The sequence below is a fragment of the Canis lupus genome, chromosome 1 (genome assembly GCF_003254725.2).
Source record: "Canis lupus dingo isolate Sandy chromosome 1, ASM325472v2, whole genome shotgun sequence".
NCBI lineage: Eukaryota > Metazoa > Chordata > Mammalia > Carnivora > Canidae > Canis > Canis lupus.
This window is the reverse complement of record NC_064243.1, coordinates 114,342,234-114,369,272: the sequence shown is the minus strand read 5'-3', so window position 1 is coordinate 114,369,272 and position 27,039 is coordinate 114,342,234. Positions and strand designations below refer to the sequence as shown.

At 55.4% G+C, this 27,039-nt stretch overlaps 2 protein-coding genes and 1 long non-coding RNA gene across 6 annotated transcripts in view; 1 reads left to right on the top strand and 2 right to left on the bottom strand.

Moving 5' to 3' along the window:
• Positions 1–13,891, top strand: part of LOC112645508 (uncharacterized) — a 36,953-nt gene extending 23,062 nt beyond the window's left edge. For 2 of the 3 annotated variants that reach the window (XR_007410588.1, XR_004807500.2), the window contains exons 5-7: positions 327–3,584; positions 5,034–6,651; positions 12,758–13,891. This is a non-coding gene — a long non-coding RNA (uncharacterized LOC112645508). The remainder of the gene's footprint in view (positions 1–326; positions 3,585–5,033; positions 6,652–12,757) is intronic. The other variant, XR_003127103.3, reaches the window with a different exon arrangement.
• On the bottom strand, positions 2,074–9,233 carry RINL (Ras and Rab interactor like). The gene is made up of 12 exons (XM_025425070.3): positions 9,150–9,233; positions 8,009–8,097; positions 7,654–7,813; positions 5,845–5,947; positions 5,543–5,615; positions 5,392–5,456; positions 5,013–5,162; positions 4,492–4,923; positions 3,818–4,135; positions 3,438–3,569; positions 3,131–3,303; positions 2,074–3,048 (listed from the first exon to the last, which is right to left on the bottom strand). Exons 2-12 carry the CDS (start codon positions 8,056–8,058, stop codon positions 2,992–2,994), a joined length of 1,713 nt encoding a protein of 570 aa, XP_025280855.1. The 5' UTR covers positions 8,059–8,097; positions 9,150–9,233; the 3' UTR covers positions 2,074–2,991.
• On the bottom strand, positions 9,473–27,026 carry SIRT2 (sirtuin 2). Of its 2 annotated transcripts, XM_025425075.3 has the most exons (16): positions 26,676–27,026; positions 25,772–25,818; positions 22,728–22,776; positions 22,371–22,484; positions 19,539–19,580; positions 19,265–19,371; positions 19,115–19,171; positions 18,749–18,817; positions 13,886–14,015; positions 12,047–12,106; positions 11,711–11,766; positions 11,517–11,593; positions 11,374–11,425; positions 10,537–10,607; positions 10,349–10,415; positions 9,473–10,234 (listed from the first exon to the last, which is right to left on the bottom strand). In XM_025425075.3, the coding sequence occupies exons 1-16, from the start codon at positions 26,689–26,691 to the stop codon at positions 10,073–10,075; spliced, it is 1,176 nt and encodes a 391-aa protein (XP_025280860.1). In that variant the 5' UTR covers positions 26,692–27,026; the 3' UTR covers positions 9,473–10,072. The 2 variants fall into 2 exon arrangements, with proteins under 2 accessions (XP_025280860.1, XP_048965691.1); XM_049109734.1 differs by lacking the exon at positions 25,772–25,818.
• Positions 27,027–27,039: the final 13 nt, after the last annotated feature.

Sequence of the window (27,039 nt, the reverse complement as noted above, 5' to 3'; positions counted from 1 at the left end):
GCCACCCAGGCTGCCCATTATTCAGTCTTTAAAAAGACAGAAATCCTATAACATGCTACAACGTGGATGAACCTTGAGGACATAAGGCTTAGTGAAATATGCCAGCTCACCAAGAGACTCTATGATTCCACATAAAACAGAGATCTAGAAAAACAAACAAACAAACAAACAAACAAAAAACCAAAAAAAAAAAAAACAGAGATCTAGCTAAAAATAGTTAAGAGGGTAAATTTGGTATTACTTGATTTTTACAATTATAAAAAATGATATATAAATGCATAATAGAAAGACACAAAGAAATTCTTGGTGCCCTGCTTGCCCTGAAGGTTCTTGAAGAAGACGATGGTCTCCTCACGTCTCCTAGGATCCAGCGAGCCCACTCAGTTCTGTCTGAACAGAAGATCAGAGGCCACATCCTGCAGTTCCCCCATCCCTGCTTCCTGCTTTGCTGCCTGGCGCAAAGCTTTTTTGGTTTTGAAAAACAATTGCAAAAAAACTCTCTTCTGGTACCTTTTTTTTTTTTTCTGGTACCTTTTTTATTTGATATCTAATATTACAGAATTTCAATCATTATGAAATCAAAATGTGAAATTTTAGTGGTAGGACATCTCTTTGGGAAATGGACTCAAGGGGTTTTCCTAGTTTTCTAGTTCATTCCTGTATCAGTTAGATGCATGTCCCTCGTTGTTAGAGTGAGCCTGGGTTGGATATGAATTCTACTCCATTTTTCTCTTTTTTATATTAAGTAATGAATCACTAATTATTAAGTTTCCTGTGGTTGCTGTGACAAATGACTATAGACTCTGGCTTAAGACAGCAGAAATTTCTCCTACAGCTCTGGAGGCCAGAAGTCTGCAATTGGTATCACTGGGGTGAAGTTAAGGTGTGGACAAGGCTCCACTCCTTCTGGAGGAGCTAGGAGAGTATCGGGCCTGCACTCCCTCTGGCCTTCCTTCTATAAGAACACCTGTGATTGCATTTAGAGCCCTCCCCCAGATAATCTAGAATAGTCTCCCCATTGTAAAATCCTTAAATTAATAATATTTGCAAAGACCCTTTTCCAAATAAGGTAACGGTTCCTGGATTCCAGAAATTAGGACAGGGATATCTTTTGGGCAGCCATCCTCAGCCTGCCGCAGAAACTTTGTCATTGAATCATTCAGCAAGTACTTACTGAACACCTACTGTGTGCCAGGCCTTTGTTTAGACACTGAGAATATAGCCATGCACAAAAGAGAGATCCCTGGGCTCCTGGAGCTGACATTTTAAGGTGGCACCGTCCAGAATGGTAGCTCCAAGCCCTGTGTGGCTCTTGAGCACTTGAAATGTGACTAGTCCCAACTGAGATGGGCTGAAATGTAAAACATGCACTGGATTTTGAATATTTTGCACGGACGCAAAAAGAATATTAAATAGAGCAATAATTTTTGAATTTTGTTAAGGATTTTTTTTTTAATTTTTTAAATTTATTTATGATAGTCACAGAGAGAGAGAGAGAGAGAGGCAGAGACACAGGCAGAGGGAGAAGCAGGCTCCATGCACTGGGAGCCCGATGTGGGATTCGATCCCGGGTCCCCAGGATAGTGCCCTAGGCCGAAGGCAGGCGCCAAACCGCTGCGCCACCTAGGGATCCCAAGGATTTTTTTTTTTAACTTTTACGTAATCTCTACACCCAACATGGGGCTCAAGCTCACAACCCTAAGATCAGGAGTCGCATGCTCCACCGACTGAGCCAGCCAGGCGCCCCTAATTTTTGGATGTTGGTTACATGCTGAAGTGGTAACATCTGGGATAGATTTGGCTCAATCAGATAAGTTATTAAAATTAATTTCTTGTGTTTTTAAAATTTTTTGTTCTGTAGCTACTAAAATAATATATAGAATTACATATACAGCTTGCATTGTATTTCTGTTGGACAGCCTAAGGGGAAGGAGACTATGGACAACTAACACAATAAATAAATACATTTTATGGTCTGTTAGGAAGTGATAATTTCTATGGAAGAAAAAAATAAAGGTCAGGGTAAGAGAGTATATTTGCTTTCCTGTTGCTCCTGTAACAAATTACCACAAATTTAGCAGGTCAACACCCACAAATTTATTAGCTTGCAGTTCTAAAGGTCAGAAGTTCAAAATAGTACTCTTAGGGCCTAAAATCAAAGGCTGAGTCTTCTGGAGATTCCAGGGGAAAATCCGATTCTTGTCTTTTTCAGCTTCTAGAGGGTGCCTACTTTGGCTCCCAACCACATCATTCTGACCTCTCCTTGCAAAATCACATCTCTTTCTCTGACCCTACTGCCTCCCTCTTATATCTTTTTTTTTTTTTTAAGATTTTATTTATTCATGAGAGACACAGAAACATGGGCAGAGGGAGAAGCAGGCTCCCTGTGGGGAGCCTGATGTGGGACTTGATCCCAGGATCACGACCTGAGCCAGAGGCAGACGTTCAACTGCTGAACCACCCAAGTGTCTCTCCCTCTTATATCCTTATATAAAAACATATATTACTATATAAGGATATATAATAATATAAAATAATATATTTAATACATATATTAAATCCTCCTGTGATTATACGGGGTCACCAGGATGACCCAGAATTATTTCCCCATATCAAGATCCTTAATTTAGCCACATACATAAAGTCCCTTTGTCCATGTAAGGTAACATATTCACAGATTCTGGGGATTAGGAGGTGGATACCCCAGGGAGGGTCAAGTCAGAGGAGCTGGGCCTTTACAGAGGGTGATTGGGAGAGCCTCACTGAGAGGGGACATCTGCCTAAAGACCCAAGGAATGGAGGGAAAGAGCAATACGGATATCAGGAAAGGGGATTCCAGAAAGCTGGAGCAGCCAATGCAGAGGCCCAGGGGTGGGTCTGTTCCTGGGAACCCCGGCTACTCCCCTGCACCTAAACCAACCAGAAGTCGGTGCCGTCCTGGTGCTTCTGGAATCTTGCCTGGAGAGCAGGAGGGTTTGAGACCCCTGATCGTCACTGGTCTCTGGGCACAGGGTCTCTCACCCACGGTTCCTCAAAGGACAGGCTGACCTGTGCGGAGGGGCAGGAGCCTGGGTCAGAAAGGCAACGGGTCCAGCGCCCGCCGCCCCCCGCAGTCCGGAGGGACGGTCACCTGGGCTCCGTCGTGGCTCTGTCTGTCCTGTCTGTGCAGCGTCCGCCGGCTGTGCCACTGGCGCAGGGAGGCGCGAGCCTCGGAGCTGAGCCCCTGGGGGGCGCGGCCCGCGTCGGGCTGGTAGTGCGCAATGTGGTGCAGCGCCCCAAACCACGTGGTCAGGTAGTACCCGGCTGGGGACGGGAAGGGGCGGTCGGCGCGGCCCGGCCCCGCAGTGTGTCCGCCTCTCCACCCCCTGCCGCCGGGCGAGGCCGTCGGGCCCGAGGGCGCCCCGGCTGGGTCCCCGCGTCCCGGGGCGGGGGCCCACCTTCTCCCCGTAGCTCGTCGGGATCCAACAGCTCCATGAGAAACTCCACGTCCAGCTGCGTCTCCCCAATGTGCGGACTCCAGATCAGCTCCTCCGTCAGCGCGGGCAGGAAGGCGTCGGCCCCCAGCGGCTCTGGCGGACGGACAGGTGCGTGGGGGCGTGCAGGCGCCCGCAGCCATCCCCAGGACCTCGCGGCGCTGGCTACCCTTCCACCTGGTGGGGTGCAAACGCCCCTTACCAGATCCCCGGGGCCCGCGTACACGCCGCCCGCCGGAGCGTGCCACCCTCTCCCCTCGACGTGCACACGGGCGCGCCGCACCCGGCTCCCGCGACCCTCAAGCTACGGCGCATCCAGGGGGACGCAGGGAAGCCCCCTTTACCTTGGTTCTCGCCCCGAGCCAGGCCCGCGTAGACGTCACTGCACACGGCCAGCAGCAGCGCCACCTTGCGGCGTGGGGCGCAGGCGGCGTGGAGGTGCGCCAGGCGCGCGTGGATGCGGCTCCGCAGGGCGGGGGCGGGGCCCTGCCCCGCCAGCCCCGCCCCCTGGGCTCCCGGAGGCCCCGCCCCCGCCCGCAGGGCTACTTGTCGCTGCCGCAGGCGCCGCAGCTCCCCGGCCCGCAGCGTGCGGAGTCGCGTCCACAGGGCGGGCTTCAGCGGCGCCAGCACCGCCCGGCACAAGGCCGCCTCCACCGCGGCGCCTGCGACCGGTTGGGGTGGCTGAGCCAAGGGGCGCCGGCTGCTGCGCGCGCCCCCCTCCCTCCGCCGACCCCCTCCCGGGGCGACCCCACCCTTCCCGGCTTCTGGCCACCCGCACGTGTAGACGTGGGTGAGGACACGTGTGGAAGGGGGAGCCCGGACGTGTGAGATGAGCAGAGTGAGCGGAACAGGAGCTCCTATATGCAGGCAAAGGTGTGCGAGTGGCCAAGCCAGCAGGCGCAGAGACGCAGGGAAAGAAGTTGGCTGCGGACACACACGTAGCGCCAAGAGGTGGCAAAGGAGAACCCGAGTGGGTTCAGGGAATGGCCATAAATTCCCTCCCAGTCCTCCTTATTACCAAGACCGTCGTCCTTCTGGGGGGTCCCAGGCCCCAGGCTCCCAAAAACAGCTCTAACGTCGGGGTCCTTTGATAAGTGATCCTGGAGGTCAGTAAGGAGGTGCCGCACATCCTGCAGCAGCTCTGTGGCTGCGTCCCCAGGCCTGTGGGGGCCTCTGGTATTTGAGGTGAGACGCGCCCTCAGGCCCTGGAACTGCCTGCCCACGTAGCTGCCCCGGGCCCTGGCCAGAGCCTGGATGTGATGGGTGAGCACATCCTCCGGTTCGTTCTCTTCATCTCTGAAGTCGGCCTCATTTTCGTCCTCGTTCTCATCCTTGTCCTCCTTCTCTGTCTCCTCCACCAGGCTGGCCAGAGCTGGCCCAGCGTGGTGCACCTCGGGGCTGAGTGGGCCTTCAACCCACGAGACCCTGTGAGGGGCAGGGTTCCTGGGGGCTGGATGTGAGGAGACAGTTGGCCCCACAGAACAGTGGTAGTGGCTCCCTCACCCTCAGGGGCCCAGGGCCCTCTCCCATCCAGCTAACCTGATCTGTGTCTTTCTGCAGTTTCTGGAGGTGTCTCTGGCGGCATCTGCTCCGTCCTCCACCCTCTGTGGGTCTCCACGTAGAGCTTGTTCACCACGGAAAGCACCCTCTCCGACATGTTGAGTTGGACACCACCAATCTGCAGAGGACCTGGGCACCAGCATAACCGAGGCGTCCCAGACGTCCAATGAGCCAGCCCCTGGTTCCTTCAGGGCACCAGGAGACCTAATTCCCAGCCTCATTACTGGCTTGGTCCCCGGCCCTTTGTCACTCAGGCCCAGGGGTCAAGCCTCCCACAGCCCTCTCCCTGAAGTGCCACCCTCCCGGACCAAGCAACCCAGAAAGTGGCTTCCCCCTCCCTTAGGGAGCCACCCCTCACCTGCGTGTTGGTCTCCAGGCCTTCGAGTGGGAGGGGGCAAGAGCAGAGTTCTGGGCAAAACATCCCTGAGAAAAGATAAGGGGAAGCTGCGGTGTGGGTGGGATGTCTTAGGGATGGATCCCCCTTAGCCCTTTTGACGGGTGACCTGTACCTGCTGGCTGAAAGGAAGGCCAGGAGATGGGGCAGGTCCGGCATGCAGAGGTTAGAGTATTTCAGGGACACACCTGGGGGTGGAGGGAAACAAGGGGCGGGGAAGAAAAGGTGAGTCCTCAGTCCTGCAATCCCCCAAAGGATCTTCAACACAGGGAAATTTCTACCCCTTAGAGCCCCCACCTTTTCTGGTGTCTTTATGTCTACATCCCACTTATGGCACCAAATAGCACTTGGGAGATATTTTGGAAGCAAAGCTGACTAAATTTGCTGTGGGCTGGAAACTGGGGGTAGGCTCCTCACCTCCAGGAAGCTTCTGGATCTGGTAGGTGTGGACTTCTCCTCGTGAAGCTCCTGTCCTCAACACCAGGACCTGGCTAGGGTCGTATCCTGTGACCAGGAAACTCTAGGGGGTGGGGTGGCGAGGGTAGCAAAGGTCAGCTTTTTTTTTTTTTTTTAAGTTTTATTTATTTAAGTAATCTCTACACCCAATATGGGGCCCAAACTCACAACCCCAAGACCAAGAATTCTCCACTCTGAGCCAGCCAGGTGCCCTGAAGCAAAGATCATCTTGAAGAGGATCTGTACAAATCTCTGTTACTTTGGCCTGCCCAGCATCCATTTCCCTTACTTTGGATTCCACACCCCAAACTTCCTTTAAAGAAATCTGCTCCCTCCCTTGGTTCCTGTGTGTGGGACTAACTCCCCTCAAGCCCTAGGGTTGGTCCCATGACCTGACCTTGCCAATAGGGTGACAGTACTTTCTCACTGTGATTGGTTCAGAGATGGGCGTGTGAATCAAACCCAGCCAATGGAAATCTTCCACAAGATTTTTGCTTCCTCTTTCTTTGGAAGGAGGCATCTATTTATACTGGCTTTGCTAAGCTTGAGGGATATGGCCGTGAGCTGGGAACACCCATCTCTGCCACCACAAGGACAGAGCCCCCTGGAGAAGGAAGCTGCGTAGACCTGCTAGTGGCCTTATCCAAGTCCACCCCCTATTCCTTGCAGGACTGTAGCTTTGTCCTGAGCATAAACTGCCCAGTTGGAGAAGACGGATGATGATGTAGGTGGGAGGTGTTTCTCACCTCTGGCTTTTATAATTCCCAGGTGAGCTTTATTATTATTTTTTAAAGATTTTATTTATTTATTCATGAGAGATACAGAGAGAAGAAAGAGAGGCAGAGACACAGGCAGAGGGAGAAGCAGGCTCCATGCCGGGAACCTGACATGGGACTCGATCTGGGGTCTCCAGGATCAGGCCCTGGGCTGAAGGCAGGTGCTAAAACCACTGAGCCACCCAGGGATCCCCATCCCAGGTGAGCTTTAAAAAATATTGGGGATCCCTGGGTGGCGCAGCGGTTTAGCGCCTGCCTTTGGCCCAGGGCGCGATCCTGGAGACCCGGGATCGAATCCCACGTCGGGCTCCCGGTGCATGGAGCCTGCTTCTCCCTCTGCCTGTGTCTCTGCCTCTTTCTCTCTCTCTCTGTGACTATCATAAATAAATTAAAAAAAAAGTCTACTCAAATTTTCAAAAAAAAAAAAAAAAAAAAAAAAAAAAAAATATTGCCACCGGGGCCCCATCCATATATATGGAATCGATTGCGAAGGCTTTTGGTTTTCCTGGTGCAACTGGTGCTTCTTTTTCTTCTTCCTGCCTGGAGCACAAACATGTGTTTGGACCTGGGGCAGCCACCGGGCCACGGCGAAGGGAATCCAAGAGAATGGCAGAGAAGCAGGCCTTGACGTCACTAGAGCTACTGAGCCAGAGCCCAGGCTGCCTTTCGGAATGTCTTACAAAGATAAATGCCTGATTGCCTAAGCGGCTGTAGAACGCCTGCCCGTTCCTCGAAGCCCCAAACATTGGGCTTTCCCTACAGCTGAAGCAAAGCCAAGAAATGGGATGGGAGAAATGGACAGGTTCCCTCATGCTCAAGATCCAGGCCCTCCTGAAATTCCCTTTACTTCCGGGTGTTTCAGTTATTTGACTCAGTCGGTGGCCTTTTTGGTTTGCCTGGTCTATGTTGTTGGTCACGGGGAACCGGCAGAGTCCGGGCTGATGCACGGTGGCATGGGGAAGGTCAGAGAAGGTCCCTGGCTGTGAGTACTCACCCCTGGTGGCCACAGCTCAAGAAGGGCTTCTGCATCCTGTGTGTCCAGCTCTGGGACCTGCCACACCCCCGATGTCCTCCACAGGCGAAGCAGTGGCTCTGGGGTCCCCAGGACCCCTACGGGGGTCTCACCCGCTCCATTCACCTGTGACAGAATCGGTCTGGGACATGCAGGGTCCAGGAGACCAGGGGTTAGAGGTGCGCAGTTGGACGGTAAGGCGGGGTCAAAGGCGCAGGAAGGGGTAGCCCAGGGATGAGACGGGATTCAGGGTCTATATGGGGGGTGCGCATTGGGTGGAAGGGGCTTCTGAATCCAGGGGCAGGAGTGGGGAGACCCCAGCCCCAGCAGCCCTCACCTCTCCGCATTGATGGGGCCTGCAGGGGCCTTGTCCTCCAGCTGAGCCATCTTCAGGATACGCGAGGCCAGCAAGCCATGGTCTGGCCCCTGGCAGGGAGGGAGACAAGGCTCAAGGTTGCTCCAACCCAGGGGTAATATTCAACATGTCTACAACCAATATAGCCCAAACCCTGACCGATCAGAACGGACCCAAGGCCCCTGGCGGTGCCAGGTGTTAATTCTTTAGTCACTGGACAGTTGTGTCTAAGGGAGGCCGTTGTGTCTTGGCAGGGAGGGCAGGGGTGTAAGGGAGGCCCCAAACTGACAGCTGTTTACCGAGTGGCACAGAAATATTTCAGATTTTGACAACCAGTGCTGCCATAATACAGATGTGGGCCAGTTGGAAAACCACTTCGCCAAAACCCAGCGCCCGGACAGCGCTCAGCCCACAGCAGGCACTCGGGAAATATGACGTGTCTCATACAGCAGCCCCTCCTCCCCCCTTCCCAGGCCACAGAGGGGCCCTCAAATACTCCCCCATCCAACATCTTATTTATGAACACTTTCAAACATTCAGAAAACCCGCATTTACAGGCTCCCTAGATCTTACTGTCGGCGTTTTATTTTTGCCCTATAACACATCCGTCCCTCTGTCCGTCGGACCTCAACTCTCCTAAGCAGGCACACAGCCCTAGCTAGCCTGAGTGATCGCTCGAGGTGGGCAATGTTGAGTGTTTTCTCTGCAGCAGTCCCAGGAGTGGGACCCCTGGGGCCATTCAGGTGTGCGCCTCACAAATACTTTATAAGCACAGGCCCAGACTGGGTGCCCGGGGGACACGATGACGGCAGAACAGGCCCCTGCCCTCACGGGGCTTCCGTTCTTGCTTGGGCTGGTACAGGAGACGGGTAGGAGCCAGCTGAGCAAATCAATCAGGCTGGGGTTTTAGGAACCCGGGGTTTTAGGAAGGGCAGGTGCCCGTCCAGGGGAGAGCAGGCGGGAAGGGTGGGGCGGGAGGCAGATGCTCTCCTGGGTCCCACCGGAGGTGGTGGAGGGGGCGGCGGGCGGTGCTGGGCAGGGCGGGATGGGTGCAGAAGCCCGACACCAAAGACAGGCTGCGGGGGGTGATGCTGCCGGCGGCTAGGTCCCGGGGGACCCCTACCTGTTCTCCGAGGGGAGGCCTGGAGTAGCAGGAAGTGAAAGTGTTCCTCACCAGAGAGAGAGGAAGCCGGGCGGGCGGGGGAAGAGGCGGGGCTGGGGGGATCTGAAATCAACCTTCCTCTCTTTTTCGGGGCTCCGGCCTTAGGTGAAGGGGCTCTGAGGGAGAGGACTCTGGTAGTCTGGGAGTCCAGGGCTAAGAGCCCCGAGGCTCTCTCGCAGCCCCTGGGGCCCCCTGTCTACCCCCCTGCTGTTCCCCATGAGAGCCTGGAGGTGTTCTGCGTCCCTGGGTGCCCACGGAAAGGAACAGGGACACCAGACAACTGATTGTTAGTTGTTTTCACTTTTATTTTGTATTCAATAAGCAACGTTATCTGCCCCTCCCCACGGAGGAAGTGGGTCCCCAGGGAAGGGGCCCAGCACCCACTTTGGTGGTGGGAGGCACAGACTTGGGAGGCCTTCAGGCTCAGCTGCCCCCAGAGTGTGTTACGTTTGGAGGGTCCACACTCCACCCAGGGTAGACTTGGTCTACTTGGCCACAGGCTGCCCTAGGAGCAGTAGAGAGCCCAGGGGGCTCTGGGGAGCCCTGGGGAGCCCTTGGGGCCCCTGTCCAGAACAGTTAGGTGTTTAGAGGCAGCCCTGGCCTCAGGAGCAGTTAGAGATTAGGGGAGGTTGACCCCGTCCCCGCGGGTGGTTAGAGACCGCGCGGGCTGTTACAGATGGGCTGCCCAGGCCTCGGCCCTTGGGTGATGTTAGAAGTTCACCAGGGTCAGGGGGCTGGGGCCCCAGTTTTGAGCGGGAGTGGTTAAGAGACTGGGGAGATGTTCTGAGCTCCCCAGACAAGAGCTGCAAGTTAGAGGGGGCCAGGGCTGGCTGGGGCTCTGCTGTCCCAAAGGAACTGGGCGTCCTGCCCGGGAGAGGCAGCTGTCATTGGGGTTTCTCTCCCTCCTTGGTCCTGGCCTCCTCCTTGGCAGGAGGTGGAGACTTGCTGGGAGAAGCTGAAGTTGAAGTGCTGGGGTTGGGGGCCCCTGACCCTGCCTGGGCGTCTATGTGGGCATGCTCCTTCCGGACAAGGTCCTCCAGTTCTTTCTGCAGGGGGCAAAGTTCATAGAAGTTAGAGGTCACTGTGCATCATGGGATCACAGGACCTGTGGGGCAGGGGTTTGGGGACAGGCTCCGGGTGGGCCGGGGTAGACTCCTTACCTTCCATCCGAGGAGGTCGGCAAGGGCCAGGCAGCCCTGGTCACAGTCACCCAGCCAGGCCACGTCCCTGTGGGTGGGAGAGTCAGAGCTCTCAGCTTGTCCCAGGCCCCTGCCCACTTTTCCCAGTCCGCGTGCCTTCATGCCCTCCCTCCCACCTCGGCTGTGACCCTCGCAGGCCCAGGACTCACCTGTAGGCCTTCTTGGAGTCGAAGTCCATGCCTCCTCCAAGGCCCATCATCATCCCCAGGAAAGGGTCAGTCTGTGGGGGAGAGGGGAGCTCAGAGCACAGAGCCTGGAGCCAGGTGGCCTGGGGCTGTTCCCTGCTCTGTGACTTCACTCAGTGACCTGGCCTCTCCAAACCTCAGTTTCCTTATCTGTAGAGTGGGGGCCATTACCAGCCACTCCTGGCATTGTCGTGTCAGCGGGTTAATACTTAGAAAGCGCTTACGGGGCGCCTGGCAGGCTCAGTCAGCAGAGCATGTGACTCTTCATCTCAGGGTCGTGAGTTTGAGCCCCATAGTAGGCATAGGGCCTACTTAAAATTAAAAAATACAAAATAAAATAAAACAAATTAAACCAGACAATGCTTAGAACAGTGTCTGGCACATGGAGTGTTTGGCTGTTCGAGGAACCACCCCTCCCCAGGGATGAGGGATGAGGGAGGGAGGCCACCTCAGGAAAAGAGCCGAAAGCGGGAGTGGGCGTCTCCTCACGCTGTGCTGTGGGCCCTGGGGCCTGCTCACCCTGACTCCTCACTTACCCAAAGCCCAGCAGTCCTGTTCTGGCTTAAGCTGCTTTGAGTTACTTCACTTGCTCAGAAGGGGCCGGAGGGACCCCGGGGCCTGTAGAATCAGAGTCTAGGTGGCCTGGAATCTGACCCCTCCGGGTTCTAGAGCACCTAGTTCTGAGCTGAGGGGTCTCAGTTTCTGAGGAAGCCAGTGAAAGGGAATGTGGGACCCCCGAGAGGAGGAGGAGGAGGAAGAGGAAGAGAAGACAGAGGGGGGCTCACATAAAAGCCAACTCACCTGCCCAGTCTTCTCCTTGTTGATGAGCAGGCGCGGGGTAGAGAGGGGCGCCCTGGGGGATGGGGAGCTCAGTGGTAAGGGTCTGTCCTGGCCACCCCCACCCCCGGTCCCAGCAGCACCCCCCAATCCCAACCCCAACCTACTTGCTGATGAGGGAAGCAAAGGGCTGCACTTGCAGGGAGGTACCCATGATGATGAGGAGGTCCACCTTCAGGAAGTCCTGGGGAGGGGGGGGTGGTCAGTGAGGGTCCCAGAGGCTCAGCAGGGGCCAGGCTGCCTCCCCCCACACCCCTGCCCTGCAGCTTGCTACCCCTCCCCTACCTGGGGAGGCACTTACTGACTGCATGCAGGAGAAGAACCTTGCTGGGAGGTTCTCGCCGAAGAACACGATGTCTGAAGCAGACAGATGGACAGACACAGAGACAGAAAGAGAAGGTGAATCGGGAGGCAGAGACAGGGTCAGAGAGAGAGAGAGAGAATGAGAGAGAGAACAGGCGGCAGCAGAAGGCTGACCCGAGGGGCTGAGGTGGGAGCTACAGAGTAGCGGGCGCAGGTGAGGGGCTACAGGACCCATTCTCCCGGGGAAAGATTCGGGGCACCGGTCAGGGGCTCGTGGAGGGCCGGGGGTCCCAGCCCAAGTCCATCCAGGCTGCTCCCTGGCCCCGAGGCTCACCAGGCTTCACCACGCTGTGACATTTCTCACACTTGGGAGTCACCTCGGAGAAGATCTTCTCTGGGCGTGGGGAAGAGGAAGGGAGAGGAGGTAAGCGACTCTGGGCTAGGGTCTGGGGCTGCAGCCAGCCCTCACGGTCCACGCACACACCTCGGTCGCTGGGGGGCCTCCTGGGGGTGTGCCCTGCTCACGAAGGCCCTCCCTCCTTAGAGAGCTGCCCCTTACCTCCCCCCACCCATCGCCCAGGGTTCCGGGGTGGAGGGCATGGGGGGCTCCGAGCACCAGGTCACGTCTATTGAGTTAATGAATAAACACAAGGACAGATGAATGAGCAGATGCTTGCCCTTTACAGGGGTAACTGGATCCCACCCCCCACCCCCCAACGTGGGCAATAAAGCTCCCCCAGGGGTCTTTGGGGGCAGTTCTATTTTATCCTGGGTGAGAGGCCTGGTGAGCCCCAGGCCTGGTGACAGAGAGGGAAGAAATTGCAGACGATCCTGGGATGGGGACACATCCTAGGGCCCAGCTGCCCACCATCCTTGGGTTCTGGGACAGACACCCCCCCCCCCACACCACCATCCTTATGACAATCATGCTCCTGATTGCTTATTAAGGAAGGAAGCTTGAAACATGCTCACTTGCACCCCACAGAATCCTAGCTCATTTGTTCAACTGTTCATTCATTCATTCATTCATTCATTCCTTCAACAGGTATTTAAAGAGCCCCGTTTTAATGTCTGCAATTCACTTTAGACTATTTCAGCATGGACAGCATGATATTTTGTGGGGGATGCGCACACTCTTGCTGTAAGTGACACACAATGGGGTCGTGTTCCTCGTCCATTACCCCCAGCTGCGCGCACTTGAGCTATTCTGGAAGCCTCACCCCAGCGGCGGTCAGCTGGCGTTTTGGCAGAAAGGCCCCGCTCCAGAGGCCCCACCACAAATGCTGCAGCTGTCTCTGTCTCACATGAACACCAGAGGCTTTGTGAAACCAGCATAAAGAATGTCAGAAATGGCTTTCCATGGGTGAAATGTGTGGCTTCTCGGCAGCACAATGGATGTCAGACAAAGGCTCTCAATGGCATTCGAGAAATGTGGGCCGGAGGAATAGTTCCCCCCTTTTCTGGACACTCTGCCCTTCCATGGACGGGGACGCTGACTTTGACAAGCCCTGTTGTCTGGACCCCTCGGGACAGTCCCCCCCCCCCGCCCCCCGCCTTTGTCCCTAACCAGGCCTGCGTCCAGCTCCACGCTCCACGGAACATGCTTGCCTGCATCTGACTAACGGGCCATCGGATCCGGGGCCTCCAGCCCCGTCCTGTCCAGTATGGTGCACGTAGCTACATGTGGCTTTTAACTTTTTAATTAATAAAAATGACGGAAAATGAAACATTCAGTCCACTGGTCACGGTAGTGACATCTGTGAGCGCTCCAGAGCCACATGTGGCAGCGGCTGCCATACTGAGCAGGTACGGATTAGAGTGCAGTTGTGTCTCCCTCCGTGGGCCCCTCTTGTAAGGTAAGATCAGAGCCCCTCAAAGGACAAAGGGCCGGGGCCTCAGACCCCACAGAACAGACTGCATGGCGGTCCGGCGACCTCTCTGCCAACACACATCTCTGTGTACGGCTGAATTGGGTCTGGACCTTGCTCCCCTAATAACCCGGCTGTGAGGTGGTGCTGGGAGCCCGCTGCAGACCCCGCTGCTGCCTCAGATCTCGGGGGGCCACAGAGCAAGGACACCGCTGGAGCCCACAGCGTGGAGCCCCTGATCTTGGCGCTGGGGAGCCGACGGGAGGCAGGAGGCCCGCCCTCGTGGATGACCTCCGGGGCCTCACCTTTCATCCAGCTGAGCGGGTACTCCCGTCGGCACAGGGGGCTGATACAGTGCGAGGTGTAGAAGGTGCCGTGGGCCTCCACCAGGTCCTCAGGCTCCAGCCCGGCCACCCGCTCCAGGGTGTCTATGTTCTGCGGGGAGAGGTGGGGGGAAAGGCTCAGCAGCGAGCCGGCCCCTCAGGGGCAGGAGCAGGGCGCTGTGAAGAGAAGCAAATGGGACGGAGGGAGAAGGAAGCGAAGGAGAAACGAGGGGCACGGTGTGCCCGTAAAGCCCTCCGCTCATCTCATGGTGCCACCGAAGCGTAAAAGTCACAGATGCTTAACGGCGGGGCCCACGCTCATACATCTGTGAGCCCAGGCCCACGGCCACCATCAGCCCATATGGAGGTTTTCCGCATTATCGGGCCACTTTGTTTCCATTTTTTCAGAAAATTTGTTTTGTTAGGACCACACGACGTTAGTGCCACCTGCCAGAAATTTGTTGGCCTTCACGAACAAGCCCTACAATGTCTCTGCTGTAGATAGAGCCCCCTCAGGTGTGGCGTCCTTGTGCAGTAGCCAACCCGCGCAGCTGGATATGGCAGGCCTGGCCAAGCATTAACAGAAATAAGTGAATCGGGAGGGTTTATTTGGTTTTAATCACTGTTTTCCTAATTAGCAGTAGGGTTTCTTACTACGGTCTGTTTCAGAGATGGCACAGTCATCGCATTCTTTTCAGACGCAGGTATATCCCTCCTTCAACCAGCCAGGCTGTTCTTCTCTTCCATATAGGCATATGAGCGCTCTCATTTTTCTTAAAGCACGCAGCCCCTCGGGAGCAGCTTTTGCTGGCCCGTGAGGAATGCTGCAGGGGCAGGTGCTGACGGGGCACATGGGCACATGCCACCCAGAGATGGCCGGTCACATGTAGCCCCCAGCTACCCCGGCACGGTTTCCCCGAGACTCCGTGAACAACCGAAAGGGTTGTCTTTCAAGGGCAGACGGCCCCCACTGCTCTCTCTGCTCCCTGCCAGCGATCAGCTTGTTCCCCCAACGGGCAGACAAGAGCCACTGTTCCCACACTCCCTGCAGCTCTCCCCCTGCCTCCTCCCCCTGCTTTAGTTTTGCCTTTGTGACTTGACTCAGTCTACTGACTCCCTCACACATGAGTAAGCAGTGTGCGTGCAAATAATTATATAGCATGTACAAGAACTACTCAGATGCCTCTGTTAGTCTGAGGCCACTTTTGATAAAGAAACCACAAATTGGAAAAGAACGAGGCTGACCTGTGTGTCCTGATGTTGAAATGATCCCTCCAAGAGGTTAAAAGGCTCAGGAGAACAAGGGCTGTGGGAAAACTATATATGAACGTGTGTACTTGTTTCCCTACGTATAGAATATTTTTTGGAAAGATTTTATTTATTTATTTGAGAGAAAGAGAAAGAGAGACAGAGAAAGAGAGAGAGTGTGCACAAGCAGGGGGAGCAGCAGGCAGAGGGAGTAGCAGGTTCCCCACTGAGTAGGGAGCCCCATGTGGGACTCAATCCGAGGACCCTGGGACCATGACCTGAACTAAAGGCAGGCGCTTAACAGACAGAGCCACCCAGGCGCCCCTGTGATATGAGAAGCCAGCTAGGGGAGAGAGGCTGGCGGCTGGGGGGTATGGCCCCAGGAAGCCCCCTCCTAAAGGACAAAGAGTCATGAGCACATGATGGTAAACGGCAAGTGACATGTGGCTGGGGTGTGTGGCACGAAGCAGGGCATGGTGACAGTGGGCAGTGGCCCCCCCAGCTCCAGCGCAGCGCTCCCCGACTCTGGAGGACCCCGGGCGGGGCAGGGTGGGGCGTAGCCAGCTCTTCTCAATCTGCAAGAGGAGCCTGAAGTCTGGATTTTCATCTGAAATCTCGTTTTTTAAACCTTGGCTCCCTTTTTTGTTTTAAAACACTGTGTCCCCCTGATGGACACGAAGGCAATGGCAGCTTTGAAAAAGCATGAAGTCGGGGGCGCCTGGCTGGTTCACTGTGCGATTCTTGGATCTTGGAGTTGTGAGTTCAAGTCCCACATTGGGTGGAGAGATTACTTAAAAATAAAATCCTGGGCAGCCCAGGTGGCTCAGCGGTTTAGCGCCGCCTTTGGCCTGGGGTGGGATCCTGGGGACTCGATCCCGGGTCCCCAGGCCCCCATTGGGCTCCCTGCATGGAGCCTGCTTCTCCCTCTGTCTGTGACTCTGCCTCTCTCTTTGTGTGTCTCTCATTAATAAATGAATAAAATCTTTTAAAAAAATTCTAAAAAAGGAAGAAAGAAAGAAAAGAAAAGAGCAAGCAGGAAGCTGCTATGTGGGTGTGGATATGGAAGGGTCTTCCACACAGGAAGTTAAGTGAGAGAAAGCCCTATGTGGCGGGTAAAGGCCATGCAGATATTTAAAAGGACGATAAGCTGCTTTGCTGTGGAGATCACAGGGCTTGAACGAACAGGGCAACTGTTCTCATGTTTGAATGGAGACTTGTATCTGGAGATAAAAATAGCTATCGTACATAGCTTCAGAAGTGCCACATCATCACAATTCGGAAAGAAGTGAAGACAGTGTGTTCCAGAAAACTGGGTCAGTGACTCAAAAAGTGGCTGAGGTTGATGGAGAGGGTGACAAGTTTGAAAACAAAACAAAACAAAACAAAACAACAAAATGGTTTCTTGAAACATGAGAGTGGAACTTTTTTTCCACTTTTGCCTCTGTTTTCTGTAATAGGCCTCAAAACATACGTTTTGATGACGTATGTGTAGCTAAATGCATGCATTAATTATTGCCGGGAGGGGACAGACGCCTGCACCTTTCCCACGGCCCCCAGAGTGCACCGATGCTGGATTTCACGAGAAGGTAGCTCGCCGTGGGTGTGCTTCTGTGCTGGGGCGGAGGCTTTGGCCTCACATGGCTCCACCTTTGAAGCAGATTCGTGACCCACACACTTCTCCCCTCATTGGCCCCTGCCTCCAGCCTCTTCTACTTGGACATCGCAGGACCCCCTTCCTCACCCCGCCCTCCCCATCAGCCCCCTACTTGCAGCCAGAGAGGGATGCCTGGCTCAGGTCACCCCGTCCCACCCCACGTAGAGCCCTCCTGCTCTATCTCACTCAGCCCTTCCTTTGGCCCCAGGATCCCACAAGGTCAGCCCCTGTCCCCCTCCTTGAGCTCGCCTCCTTCATTCTCTCCTGCTCTCCTCTCTGCTCACCCGGATCCAGCTTCTCGAACACACCACATAGTCTCACCTCAGGGCCTTTGCCCTGGCTGTTCCCTTTGCTTGGAACACACTCTCCCGGCCAGATGATCCCATGTCACCCTCCTTCCCTCCTTCCCTTCCTAAATGTCCCCTTCTTGGTGAGGCCTTCTCTGATACCTGTTGACAATGGCACCAACCCCCCCACCCCCAGCACTTCCAGTTCCCCTTTCCCGCTTAATGGTGCTCCACAGACATCGTGGCACACTGGACGTGCTACCATTGTCTTGTCCATTGTCTCTCTCCCCTCATTAGACTATCAGCTCTAGGAGGGCAGGGATGTTGCTGCCAGCAGGGCCTGGCATGGGGTTTGTGCTCAGTAAACACTCATGACGGAAGATGACAACACAGGGCTGTGGGGCTGATGTCATGAAATCGCGCACAGGGGGCCCTCGGCTTGGAGTGAGCTGTTTGTACCATGTCTGAGCCATGGGGATAAAATGGACTCTGGGAAGAACGGTCAGGTTTATCCTGAGTGGGGGTCCTCCTGGAAGGAGAGGCTGTCCCTTCCCAGGCCACCACCACTGCAAGCCCTGGGCAGGAGCTCCTGTTCCGGTTTGAGAAATCTGGGACTTAAAACAAATTCATCCTCCCCCTGGTGGCAGCTTCCCAGGCTGGCAGGCTCCAAATTGCCAGGTGCAGGAAGAAAATATTAGAACGCCCATTTATATCCAAGGATTCCCTGTCTTTTATAATTTTGGGTTCTAAGGTATCATTTTTTTAAAAGATAGATTTATTTATTTATTTATTTATTTATTTATTTATTTATTTATTTGAGAGAGAGAGAGAGAAAATGAGCACAAAGAGGGGAGGCTGACAGAGAGAGACTCTTAAGCAGACTCTCTGCTGAGTGTGGAGCCTGATGCGGGTCTCTACCCCACAACCCCGAGACCATGACCTGAGCTGAAATCAAGGGTCGGATGCTCCACCGACTGAGCCACCCGGGCACCCCCGAGGGATCAGTTATGGCATGACACTGCTGTCATCGTCCCCACTACATAATTTCAGTGCTTGTTCACAAAACACATATTCATAAAACAAAGGTAGAGGCGCACTGTTTACAGTTAAGGGGTGCGAGTCCCTGAAAATATCTTGCTGATTAGTCCAGAAGCCAACAATGTGAGCCATTCTTGCCGGAGAGCCCGGGACAAGGCCCTTGGCTCAGCACCTGACACGGATGAGCCATGGCCCATGGCCCATATCAGGCCTTTGTGCAAATTATCAAAAGATGCCCCTTCCTTAAGACCATATCTACCGGTGGGAACACGGTCACAGTGTCCTGATTTCGTTAGACCCACTCACTCTGTGCCCGTCTGCTGCAAACCCTCACCAAACATGAAACCTACCTCGCCAGCGGTGGCCTCTCCGACGTGAGGCCCTTTCTCACTACGCACAGGATGGCCCCGGGAGGAGCTCACTGCCATGTCACCATGTACCAAAGGGCAAAGCTGTTCTGGTCTCTGCTTTCCAGAAGGGGAAATTGAGGCTGAGCTGGGTAAGGGGCTCACTGCGGGTCACACGGTGAGGAATCAGCAGCCCGGGTCCTTGGGCCCCAAGGGGCCAGGACACCTGCGGCCAGCCCTGCTCCTCCCGGGGATGTCCACGGCCGCCTACCTGTGTGTAGCATCGCAGCAGCAGCCCCTTCTCCTTCAGCAGCCGGATGAAGTAGTGACACACAGTTGGCTGGAAGAGAGCAAGCAGGACAATGCTGAGCATGATGGGGCATTTTTGCCACATGTCACCATATTGTCGTGTTATGTCACAGAACCATCCTGTTGGCCTTGGGAGCATCCCTATCCCCATTTCACAGACGGGAACACTGAGGTGCCAGGTCACAAGAATGGGAAAGGAGGGAGCAGGTGGCCTGGAGCCCATGTACTTGGTGACCACGTGACATCTATTAGAAGGGCCCCAGTGGAAGCCTTTCCTGTGCCTGTCACCCCCCAAGCTTTCCCATCACCTGGGCAAAAAAGAGCTCACCTTGAACTGGCCAGGATAGAGTTCCTTGGCGAGAGCAAAGAAAGGTTCTGGGTGTTTCTGTGGGAGAGAGAACCGGAGGGCAGGTGGGCACTCAGAGCCAGGTGAACCTGTGGCCCCCACCATTAGACATCCCTGCCTGGGGGCACGTACCTTGAAGTAGCCAATCTCAAAGATGGCCTCTGGGTAGGGAAGGTGGTACTTCTCTAGGTTGGCGTAGAGGCCCGTGGATGGGGAGCGGAAGTCAGGGATGCCGGCAGCTGGTGGGGGTGGGGGGGGCAGAGGTGGGGAGCGATGGGTTAGGGGCCTTGGCCCCATCGATAGCCCCTCAAACCCCCTGTCAAGGGCCCAGGCACAGCTCCCTCCAGTCCCTGGAAGAGGGCCCCCCAATGTGGGGGCATCTGGTGGGGGGAGGGCTGGCACTTACACGTGGAGATCCCAGCTCCCACCAAACAGATGACCCTGCGACCTGGAGAAGAGGAGGGTAGGCGTCACATGACCGTACGCTCAGGCCCAAGTTAACGCCACCCATCAAAGCCCGACACCCCTCACTCAGTGCCAGGCCCCACGGCTGACGTTTCAGATGCACAAAGGGTCTTCCCCAGCATCTTGAGGCGGGTGGTGTTAACACCCTCATTTTACAGATGAGGAAACCAAGGATCAGGTAGAGGCAGGATCGCACAGTCTGCTGGCGGAAGAGCCAGCGTGGAGATGAGGAATCCCCTGTTTCAAATTATACCAACATGGACAGACTCGAGAAAAGACTTGGAGAAGAAGTTTCTCCTCCTAACTAGATCTAGACAAAAACACATGAGCTCTTGGTGAGAGGGCTGGGGGGAGGGGGTACCCCCAACCCCAGAAGAGCTACAGGTTATTGTAAAAATCTGTGGCCTCAGGATCCCTGGGTGGCGCAGTGGTTTAGCGCCTGCCTTTGGCCCAGGGTGTGATCCTGGAGACCCAGGATCGAATCCCACGTCAGGCTCCCGGTGCATGGAGCCTGCTTCTCCCTCTGCCTGTGTCTCTGCCTCTCTCTCTCTCTGTGTGACTATCATAAAAAAAAAAGAAAAAAAAAAAAGAAAAAAAAATTCTGTGGCTTCACCTCACCTTTCAGACACAATCTTTTTTTTAAATTAATTTATTTATTCATGAGAGACACACAGAGAGAGGCAGAGACACAGGCAGAGGGAGAAGCAGGCTCCCCGTGGGGAGCCCATTGCAGGACTCGATCCCAGGACCCCGGGATCACGCCCTGAGCCAAGGGCAGACGCTTAACCGCTGAGCCACCCAGGTGCCCTTTTGGACACAATCGTGAATGACCATCTATTTCTAGCATGTTCCTTTAGCATATTTCTTTCCTCTATGATCAAACACACAGCAGCCACCAGGAGTCTGAGAATTTCCAGGTGAAGACTAAAGATTTGCCACTCTCGGCCCTCACCCGATGAACAGCAAGCAGGTAGATAAGGGGGCTTTAGATGCTGGCTCTCCTGCTCACCAGTGGGGAGCAATGGGGGAGACTGGGGTCTTAGCTCAGATCTCCCCTCTGGGCTTCTGCTTCCTGCTCTGTAAGATGGGCACAATTATAGACTGCCTTCTCGGGGCTGTCGAGAGAATGAATTCATTCACGTGAAGCTTAGATCAGTACCTGGCACTGAGCACACACTATATGTGTGTCTGCTATTATTCTTAGAGCCAATTGTACTTCTTGACACCCAGGGCTTGTACGCGTAGAAGCATTTCGTTCCCCCATTTTCCCCTGGCTTTCAGAAAAAAAGATGGGAAGGTGTGGTAGGAGTCGAATCATTTCACAAACACATGGGGCTGTGCAGAAATAGCCCTGTTGCCTCGTCAGCTGCTGGCGGGCAGGCCTGCCACGCGGTACCCTGGCATCTGCCCGTCAGCTGATGGACAGGCGCAAGTGTGGGGTCCCTGAACCGGGTGCCTCTGGGGTGTCCTGTGTGAAGAGGACAGCAAGGGTGATGAAGGCCTTGGCTTTGTCTTAAGGATGCCATCGGACCAGGCCCAGCTGGACCTAGCAGGGGCCACGTGGGAGGGAGCATGCTCTGGATTTAGAGGAGCCTGGGGGGGGAGGGGTGTAATCCTGACAGCTGTGTGACCCTGCAGGAACTCACAACCTCTCTGTGCCTCCACTCCTTCCTCTGTCCAGATCATTCCTATAATGACCTCAAAGGTACAATGTGAAGATCAAAGGAGAGGATGCCTATCCAGTGCTTAGCCTGGAGCCTGGCAAATGGTGAGGGTTCAGTTAACTCCTGTTAACCAACTGGCCCCAAACTGCTCCCAAACCCAAGTGCAGGAGGACAGAAGGAACAAAAGCTTTGTGGCCACTGCCTGTGTCCTCTTAGGGGAGGAGATGTCTGCAGATGGCTGCCTGGCCTGGCCCAAGAGAGGGGGGCTCAGGGCAGCAAGCCTGGACGCCTGAGCAGGGAGCCGGCAGCAGCTGGAGGACAGGGAAACGGGAGAAGACGTCCTCAACAAAAGGCCGTTCAGGACCCTCAAAGGGTCGATTGTTCTAGTTAAGGACTGCCGAGGCCCGGTTTCTCAGACTCTGATGACCTCAACTTGCAGCAAGAAATAGAAATGACGTGGTGACCTAGTGGAGAGGCACCTACATCCCACCCCTGAATCACGCTTCCTGTGATAGTCATCGCAGGGCACGTGGCTCTTGCTCTGCTCCGGGCCTTTTTTGGGGCATTTACGTTTATATTCACGGGTGGCACCCCTAAGAGTCCCATGGGGTGATTACTACTGGTATTGGCTTCATTCTGTCCAGCAGGCCTGGCCAGTCAGCAATGGGAGTGTGACCCGGGTCTGGCCAAGCAGAAACCCGGTGATTGGTTTAAGGTAGGAGTGTGATGCAACGTGGCCCAACTGGAACCAATCTTGGCCCTTTTGCTTGAACCACTGGAAGGAGGTGCTCGGCTGGTGGAATTGGCATTCGGTACTGCCAGGAGCCCCCTCCACCTCAACACAGAAAGCAGCACCAGACAAGGTTAAGATTTTCGACAATGTGGAAGCCTCTGAATCCAGCCATAGCTTTTTTTTTTTTTTTTTTTTTCCAGCCATGCTTAATGCTGGATTTCAGTTACAGGATCGATACTCCTTTTTGGGCATAAGCTATTTTTGAGTTGGGTTTGTTACTTGGAAGCAAAAGGTGTGATGGGTCAGGTGGTGGTGGCTGAGAAGCCACTTGGGGCCAGGAGCGGGGAAAGTGGCACGAAGCAGGGCCGTGACTTACAGCGTTCGCTCTGCATGTAGCGGGTCACCCCCTCCAGGGTGAGGTCGTCCAGCAGACGCTCCTTCTGGGTGCCCAGGCCCAGTGTCTGGGAGAAGAAATTCCGCAGGAAGTCCACTGGCCAAAAAGCAGAGAAAGAACATCAGGGTGGGTGTTTAGTCGTGGTGCACAGGGGCCGCGAGTGCCCCCTGCCCCAGCCCTGGGATCCCCCACCCTCCCGCAACCAGGGACCTCTAGGTGCTGGCATTGCACCTAGTATTGCATACTTTGAATGTCAACCGCGGTGGAGGTGACAGGTAACAACTATATCCCTGCCCTAAACCGCTCCCCCAGAACCCCTCTCCCAAAGAGGATACTTACTCTCTGCTTCTCTGCCAGCGGCTCCTCCCTCAGTATCTGAATCTGAGTCCTGGAAGAGGTGGGGGTGGGGTGACCAGGCCCCAGAAGGGGGGTTAGGGAGGGAGGAGAGGGGACGGTGGCACCCAGGTTTGGCGGGGAAAGGCTCTGGCTGGGAGTGGGTCCAAGGAAGTGAGAGGCGGTGGGGGAGCCAGTGTGCCTCGGCTCTGGGTTGGGCTGCCTGGGTTGGAAACCTGGTCCTGCGACTCCCGAGGAGCATAAGTTCTTTGCTGCTCTGAGTCTGATGCTCCTCACATGGGAAATGGAGCTCAGAGGCAAGGGCACAGACTGAGGGGCTATCTGAGATAACCGAGTCAACCCACGGAGGCGCTCAGGGCAGCACCCGGTGGGGTAAGAGCTCAGGAAGTGCGTGCAGACATGGCCCGGTGTCCACGTCCTCGCCTTGCCTCCCTGCTTGTCCCCCGTGGTGTGGGCCCACTGCCCTCCTCACCAAAGTCACTCCTGTGAATGATGCCAGTGGAAAGGCCTCAGTCCTCGCCCTGGGTCCTCAGCCCTCCTGCTGGAAGCCCCGGGCACCACCTTGCCATCTCCTCCATGTCATTATTTAACTTCTCCTGAGTCAGGCTCCCAGATGGCAGGTCTGAGACGGTCCTGGGCCCTCCCTCCGTCCTCACTCCACCTTTCCAGGGCTAGCTGCCTCATCTGTGCCCAAGGTCTTGGCCTAGGCACTGATCATGCCACCTCTTAGTCCCCAGATCCGAGGTTCCCACAGCCCCCTGGATGTCTCCCCCTAAGTGACCCCTGGCCTCTCTCTCCCACCACATCTCAGACTGGCCTTGGCATCTCTCCTAAACCTGCGCCTCCTCCCAGCCCCCAACTCAGTGTGGCTTCTGTCCCCCAGTCTTTGTCTCCCTCTCCTGCCCTCCCACCATCATGGGTCCCCTCCCTAGGGCTCTCCCTGGCCCAGCCTGTTCTCCCTCTGGGGGCCCGGTCTTGGCCTCCTCCCTAAGCTCCCAGCCTAGTCCCTACCTCTGATTGACTCTACTGCCCTCCGGGTGATGGCCTGGCTGTGTCAGCCCACCCCCTCCACCCCAAGCACCCCTCTCGCTGGCTTTTCCAGTCTGACCATCCGATCATCAACATGTATGGAGTCCGCCCTGATGTCAGCTCCAGGATGGCAGGGATTTTTCATGTTCACCAGTGGACGCCCAGCACCGAGAATGGGGTCTGGCCCCTGGCAGGAGCTCCAGAACTATCCACCACTGATCGAATGGATACTTGCTGTGCGCTACACCAGGGCTGGGCCCTGCAACGGACCTCACAAAAACACAATTCTGACCAATGCACTCCCCTGATTAAAACCCTTCCACCGACCCCGTTCCCCATCATTCTCCGCTCCGACTCCAAGCCTTTTTTTAACAGGAACCGCCCTTCCAAATATATTTAAAATTTTCTATAAGCTTTGCAAAAGCTTTGACCATTAGACGATGTACGACTTGAGGCACTCGCATCCCGTTCCCACCGCAGTCACCATAACCACTATTAACAGTACAGTGGTAATTACTCTAGATTTTTTTCTCTGCATATAAAACTCGTTATTTTTCCAGAAATGGGTCATGCCACAGTACAATGCTGCACCTTGCGTCTTCCGCAGAACAATATACCATAGATCCACCTCATTCTTTAAAAAAGCTACATAGTGTTGCATTGTAGGGATGAGCCATAGTTCATTTAACCCGCCTACTGACAGCCACTTGGGCTGTTTCCAGGGTTGCCCCATAGCAGACAATACTGTAATTTATATCCTCGGATCTCTCTTGCTGGGACTGAGGATCCCTTTTTAACATTAAAACTTTCTGTGACAGCGGTTGAGCCCTGGGAGCCAGGCAAGGGAGAAGCCCTGGCCTGACAGGAAGCTTTCAGACCCTCAGTGTGGCCCTCTGTGCATCTGTCAGGTGCCTTCATCACAGCTTCTGTGCTGCCCTACATCTGAACAGCGAGCTCACGTCTGTGGGGGGTTGGCATTCTTTCAGGCTGCAGACAGTGAGCCTCTGTGGAAGGACTCGAGGGCCCTGCCCAGCATGTGGGAGCGACTTGGGCCTAAGGGGGAGCTGGAGGTGCTGGTTGGGGCCTTCAAGTCTTCGTGAGGTGGCCTGGCTACCTCTTCCTGAAGCGTCTGGAAGGCAATGTGCTGGGTGCCGTGGGTTGCAAAGCAGTCCCTGCTCTTCTAGCTGGGGGGCCAGAGGACAAGTTACAGAACAGCTCTGCTGCAGATTCCTCATCTGTGAAATGGCCCCAGTAGGCCTTGAACTGCCCCCCAACTACCACCACCACAGGGATTCTGGGAAGGTGAAATGCTATGATGTACACAGAGCACTGGGTGGAGTACCCGGCTCAATAAATGCTAACCTCAAATATAATTAGCTAACCACCCACAGCTACCAGACCATTGACCACATCACACCCTTCGTGCCCCCCTCCCAGTCCTGGTACAAGCTGTACACTCTGCGTGGAACGCCATTTCTCACTGTGCCTAAGAAAATTCTAAGTCACTCTTCACTTACTGTCAAGTGTCTGTACCTCAATCTGACTCCTGGACCGGCCTGTGGATTTGCCCTGGGAACGGACCGGCTGGAAACTGTTGACCCTCACAAAGTTTACTCTGCCTTGAGCTACTTTCATAATCACTCTGGAGGGTCATTTCTAGTCACTTGTCTGTGGGATCTGGGCGTTCAAGGACCAACTTGGATGCCTGTCTCTTCCATGCCCAGCATAAATGAGGTTCAGAAAGGTTAAGGGTAGGGAGCAAGGAAAGAGAAAAGTCAGGGAGGACAGGTCTGGAGTTGAGGGTGCACAGCTTTTTCTGCCAGTCCCCGGAATCCACCATTCCCAGGGGGCCGAACCAGGAGTGGGGGCAAGGGGCTGGGGTGATGCCCTGAGGGCCCTGGGGTAACTGTCTCCCCTCTGCCACCTCCACCCCCCCCAGAGTGTGGGGTGTGGGAACACGTCCATTTCTCTCCTTCCCTCCACCCTTCCCCAAATCTCACCTGAGCCTCCTGCACCTTCCCTGCCTGGGTCTCCAGAGGGTCAGAGGCTGGGGGAGGAGGGGGAGCAGACGTGGTTACAGTGCGGGGCACAGTTACGTGGGGATGAAGGGCTTCAAAGCAGAGGGGCAAGGGGCAAGAAGACCCACCAACCTAATTATACTGGGGTGGGAGGTGGTGGTAAAAGCTGAGCAGAGGGAGGGAGGGGATGGGGAAAAGCAGATCTTATTAGGATAGACAGTGCTGTCTGGAGAAGTGGTTAGTGACAGACAGAGGCTGGGGCAGGAAGGTTTGGGAGAGGGAGGAGAAAGTAAAGCATACAGGCATGGAGGAAGACTTAGAAGTGAGGAAGCAAACAGTAGTGAGTGTGTGTGTGAGCACGTGTGTGTGCAGGGAGGGTTAGGGTTTACAAACAGAGGGAAGTTTAAAAAAGGAAGAGAGAAAACAAAATACGCTTAGCAGAGACAGGTTTAGGAAAGGAGGTGCAGTGGAGACAGCACGTTTAGGAGGGGCACAGGAACTAGAGGGACGAGACAGGAGGGGGCGCCAGGGGTCCCCGAGCATCCTACAGTTCCCCCTAACAACCAGGTACCCTTAGCAACCGGGGCCGCGGCAATCTAAGTCCTTAGCAACGAGGGTCCTCAGCAACCGAGGTGCGAGAAACACGCGGTCATTAGTAACTTAGGGGACGTAGCAAAGGACCCTTACAATCTCGCGACCCAGAAACCCACCAGCCTGGCAAGATGGATCACTTAGCAACGACCCCCCACCCCCCGCCCCGATTCCCACTGGCCGCCATGCAGCCCCCGTCTCCAGCCCCACCACGCCGGTCCTCGGGCCCCGGGGCCTGCAGCCCTCAGCCAGGCCCCGGTGCGACCCGACCCTCCCACCGGGGCCCCCGACTCACGGTCCGGCTCGGCCATGGGCGCGGGGCGGGGGCCCTCGGGGCTGTCACCGACTGCTCTGTCCCGTGACGGCACCGGAAACAGGAGGGGCAGAGACAGGGCAGAGAACTACGACTCCCAGCAGTCATCGAGGATGCATACAGGCTTTTCGTCCAGCGGCGCCTGCCGCTCTCGGGCTAGGAAGACACGGACGGCGAGACTACGAGTCCCAGAGGGCTCCGCGCAGGCAGCCATGTTGGTAAAGGGCGGCCGGAAACTGTGGGAATGGGTAGAGAGCCGCAGTCCGTCTGAATACTCTGAATGGTCACTGTGTGGTAAGGGGGCGGGGCGTGTGCTCTTTAGGTCATTCTGATTGGGTGAGCCAAG

Bases quoted from the DNA above. Each gene is read 5' to 3' on its own strand.
- SIRT2 (XM_049109734.1), bottom strand. From the start codon at position 26,801: ATGACTGCTGGGAGTCGTAGTTCTCTGCCCTGTCTCTGCCCCTCCTGT. The intron at 19,172-19,264 runs GTACGTGCCCCC...TCTCTCCCACAG, and splicing joins TTGAGATTGGCTACTTCAAG to AAACACCCAGAACCTTTCTT. The intron at 18,818-19,114 runs GTGAGCTCTTTT...GCTCTCTTCCAG, and splicing joins TCTATCCTGGCCAGTTCAAG to CCAACTGTGTGTCACTACTT.
- RINL (XM_025425070.3), bottom strand. From the start codon at position 8,058: ATGGCTCAGCTGGAGGACAAGGCCCCTGCAGGCCCCATCAATGCGGAG. The intron at 7,814-8,008 runs GTGAGGGCTGCT...TGCATGTCCCAG, and splicing joins GGCCCCATCAATGCGGAGAG to ACCGATTCTGTCACAGGTGA. The intron at 5,457-5,542 runs GTACAGGTCACC...ATCTTTTCTCAG, and splicing joins GCCTTCCTTTCAGCCAGCAG to GGATGTTTTGCCCAGAACTC.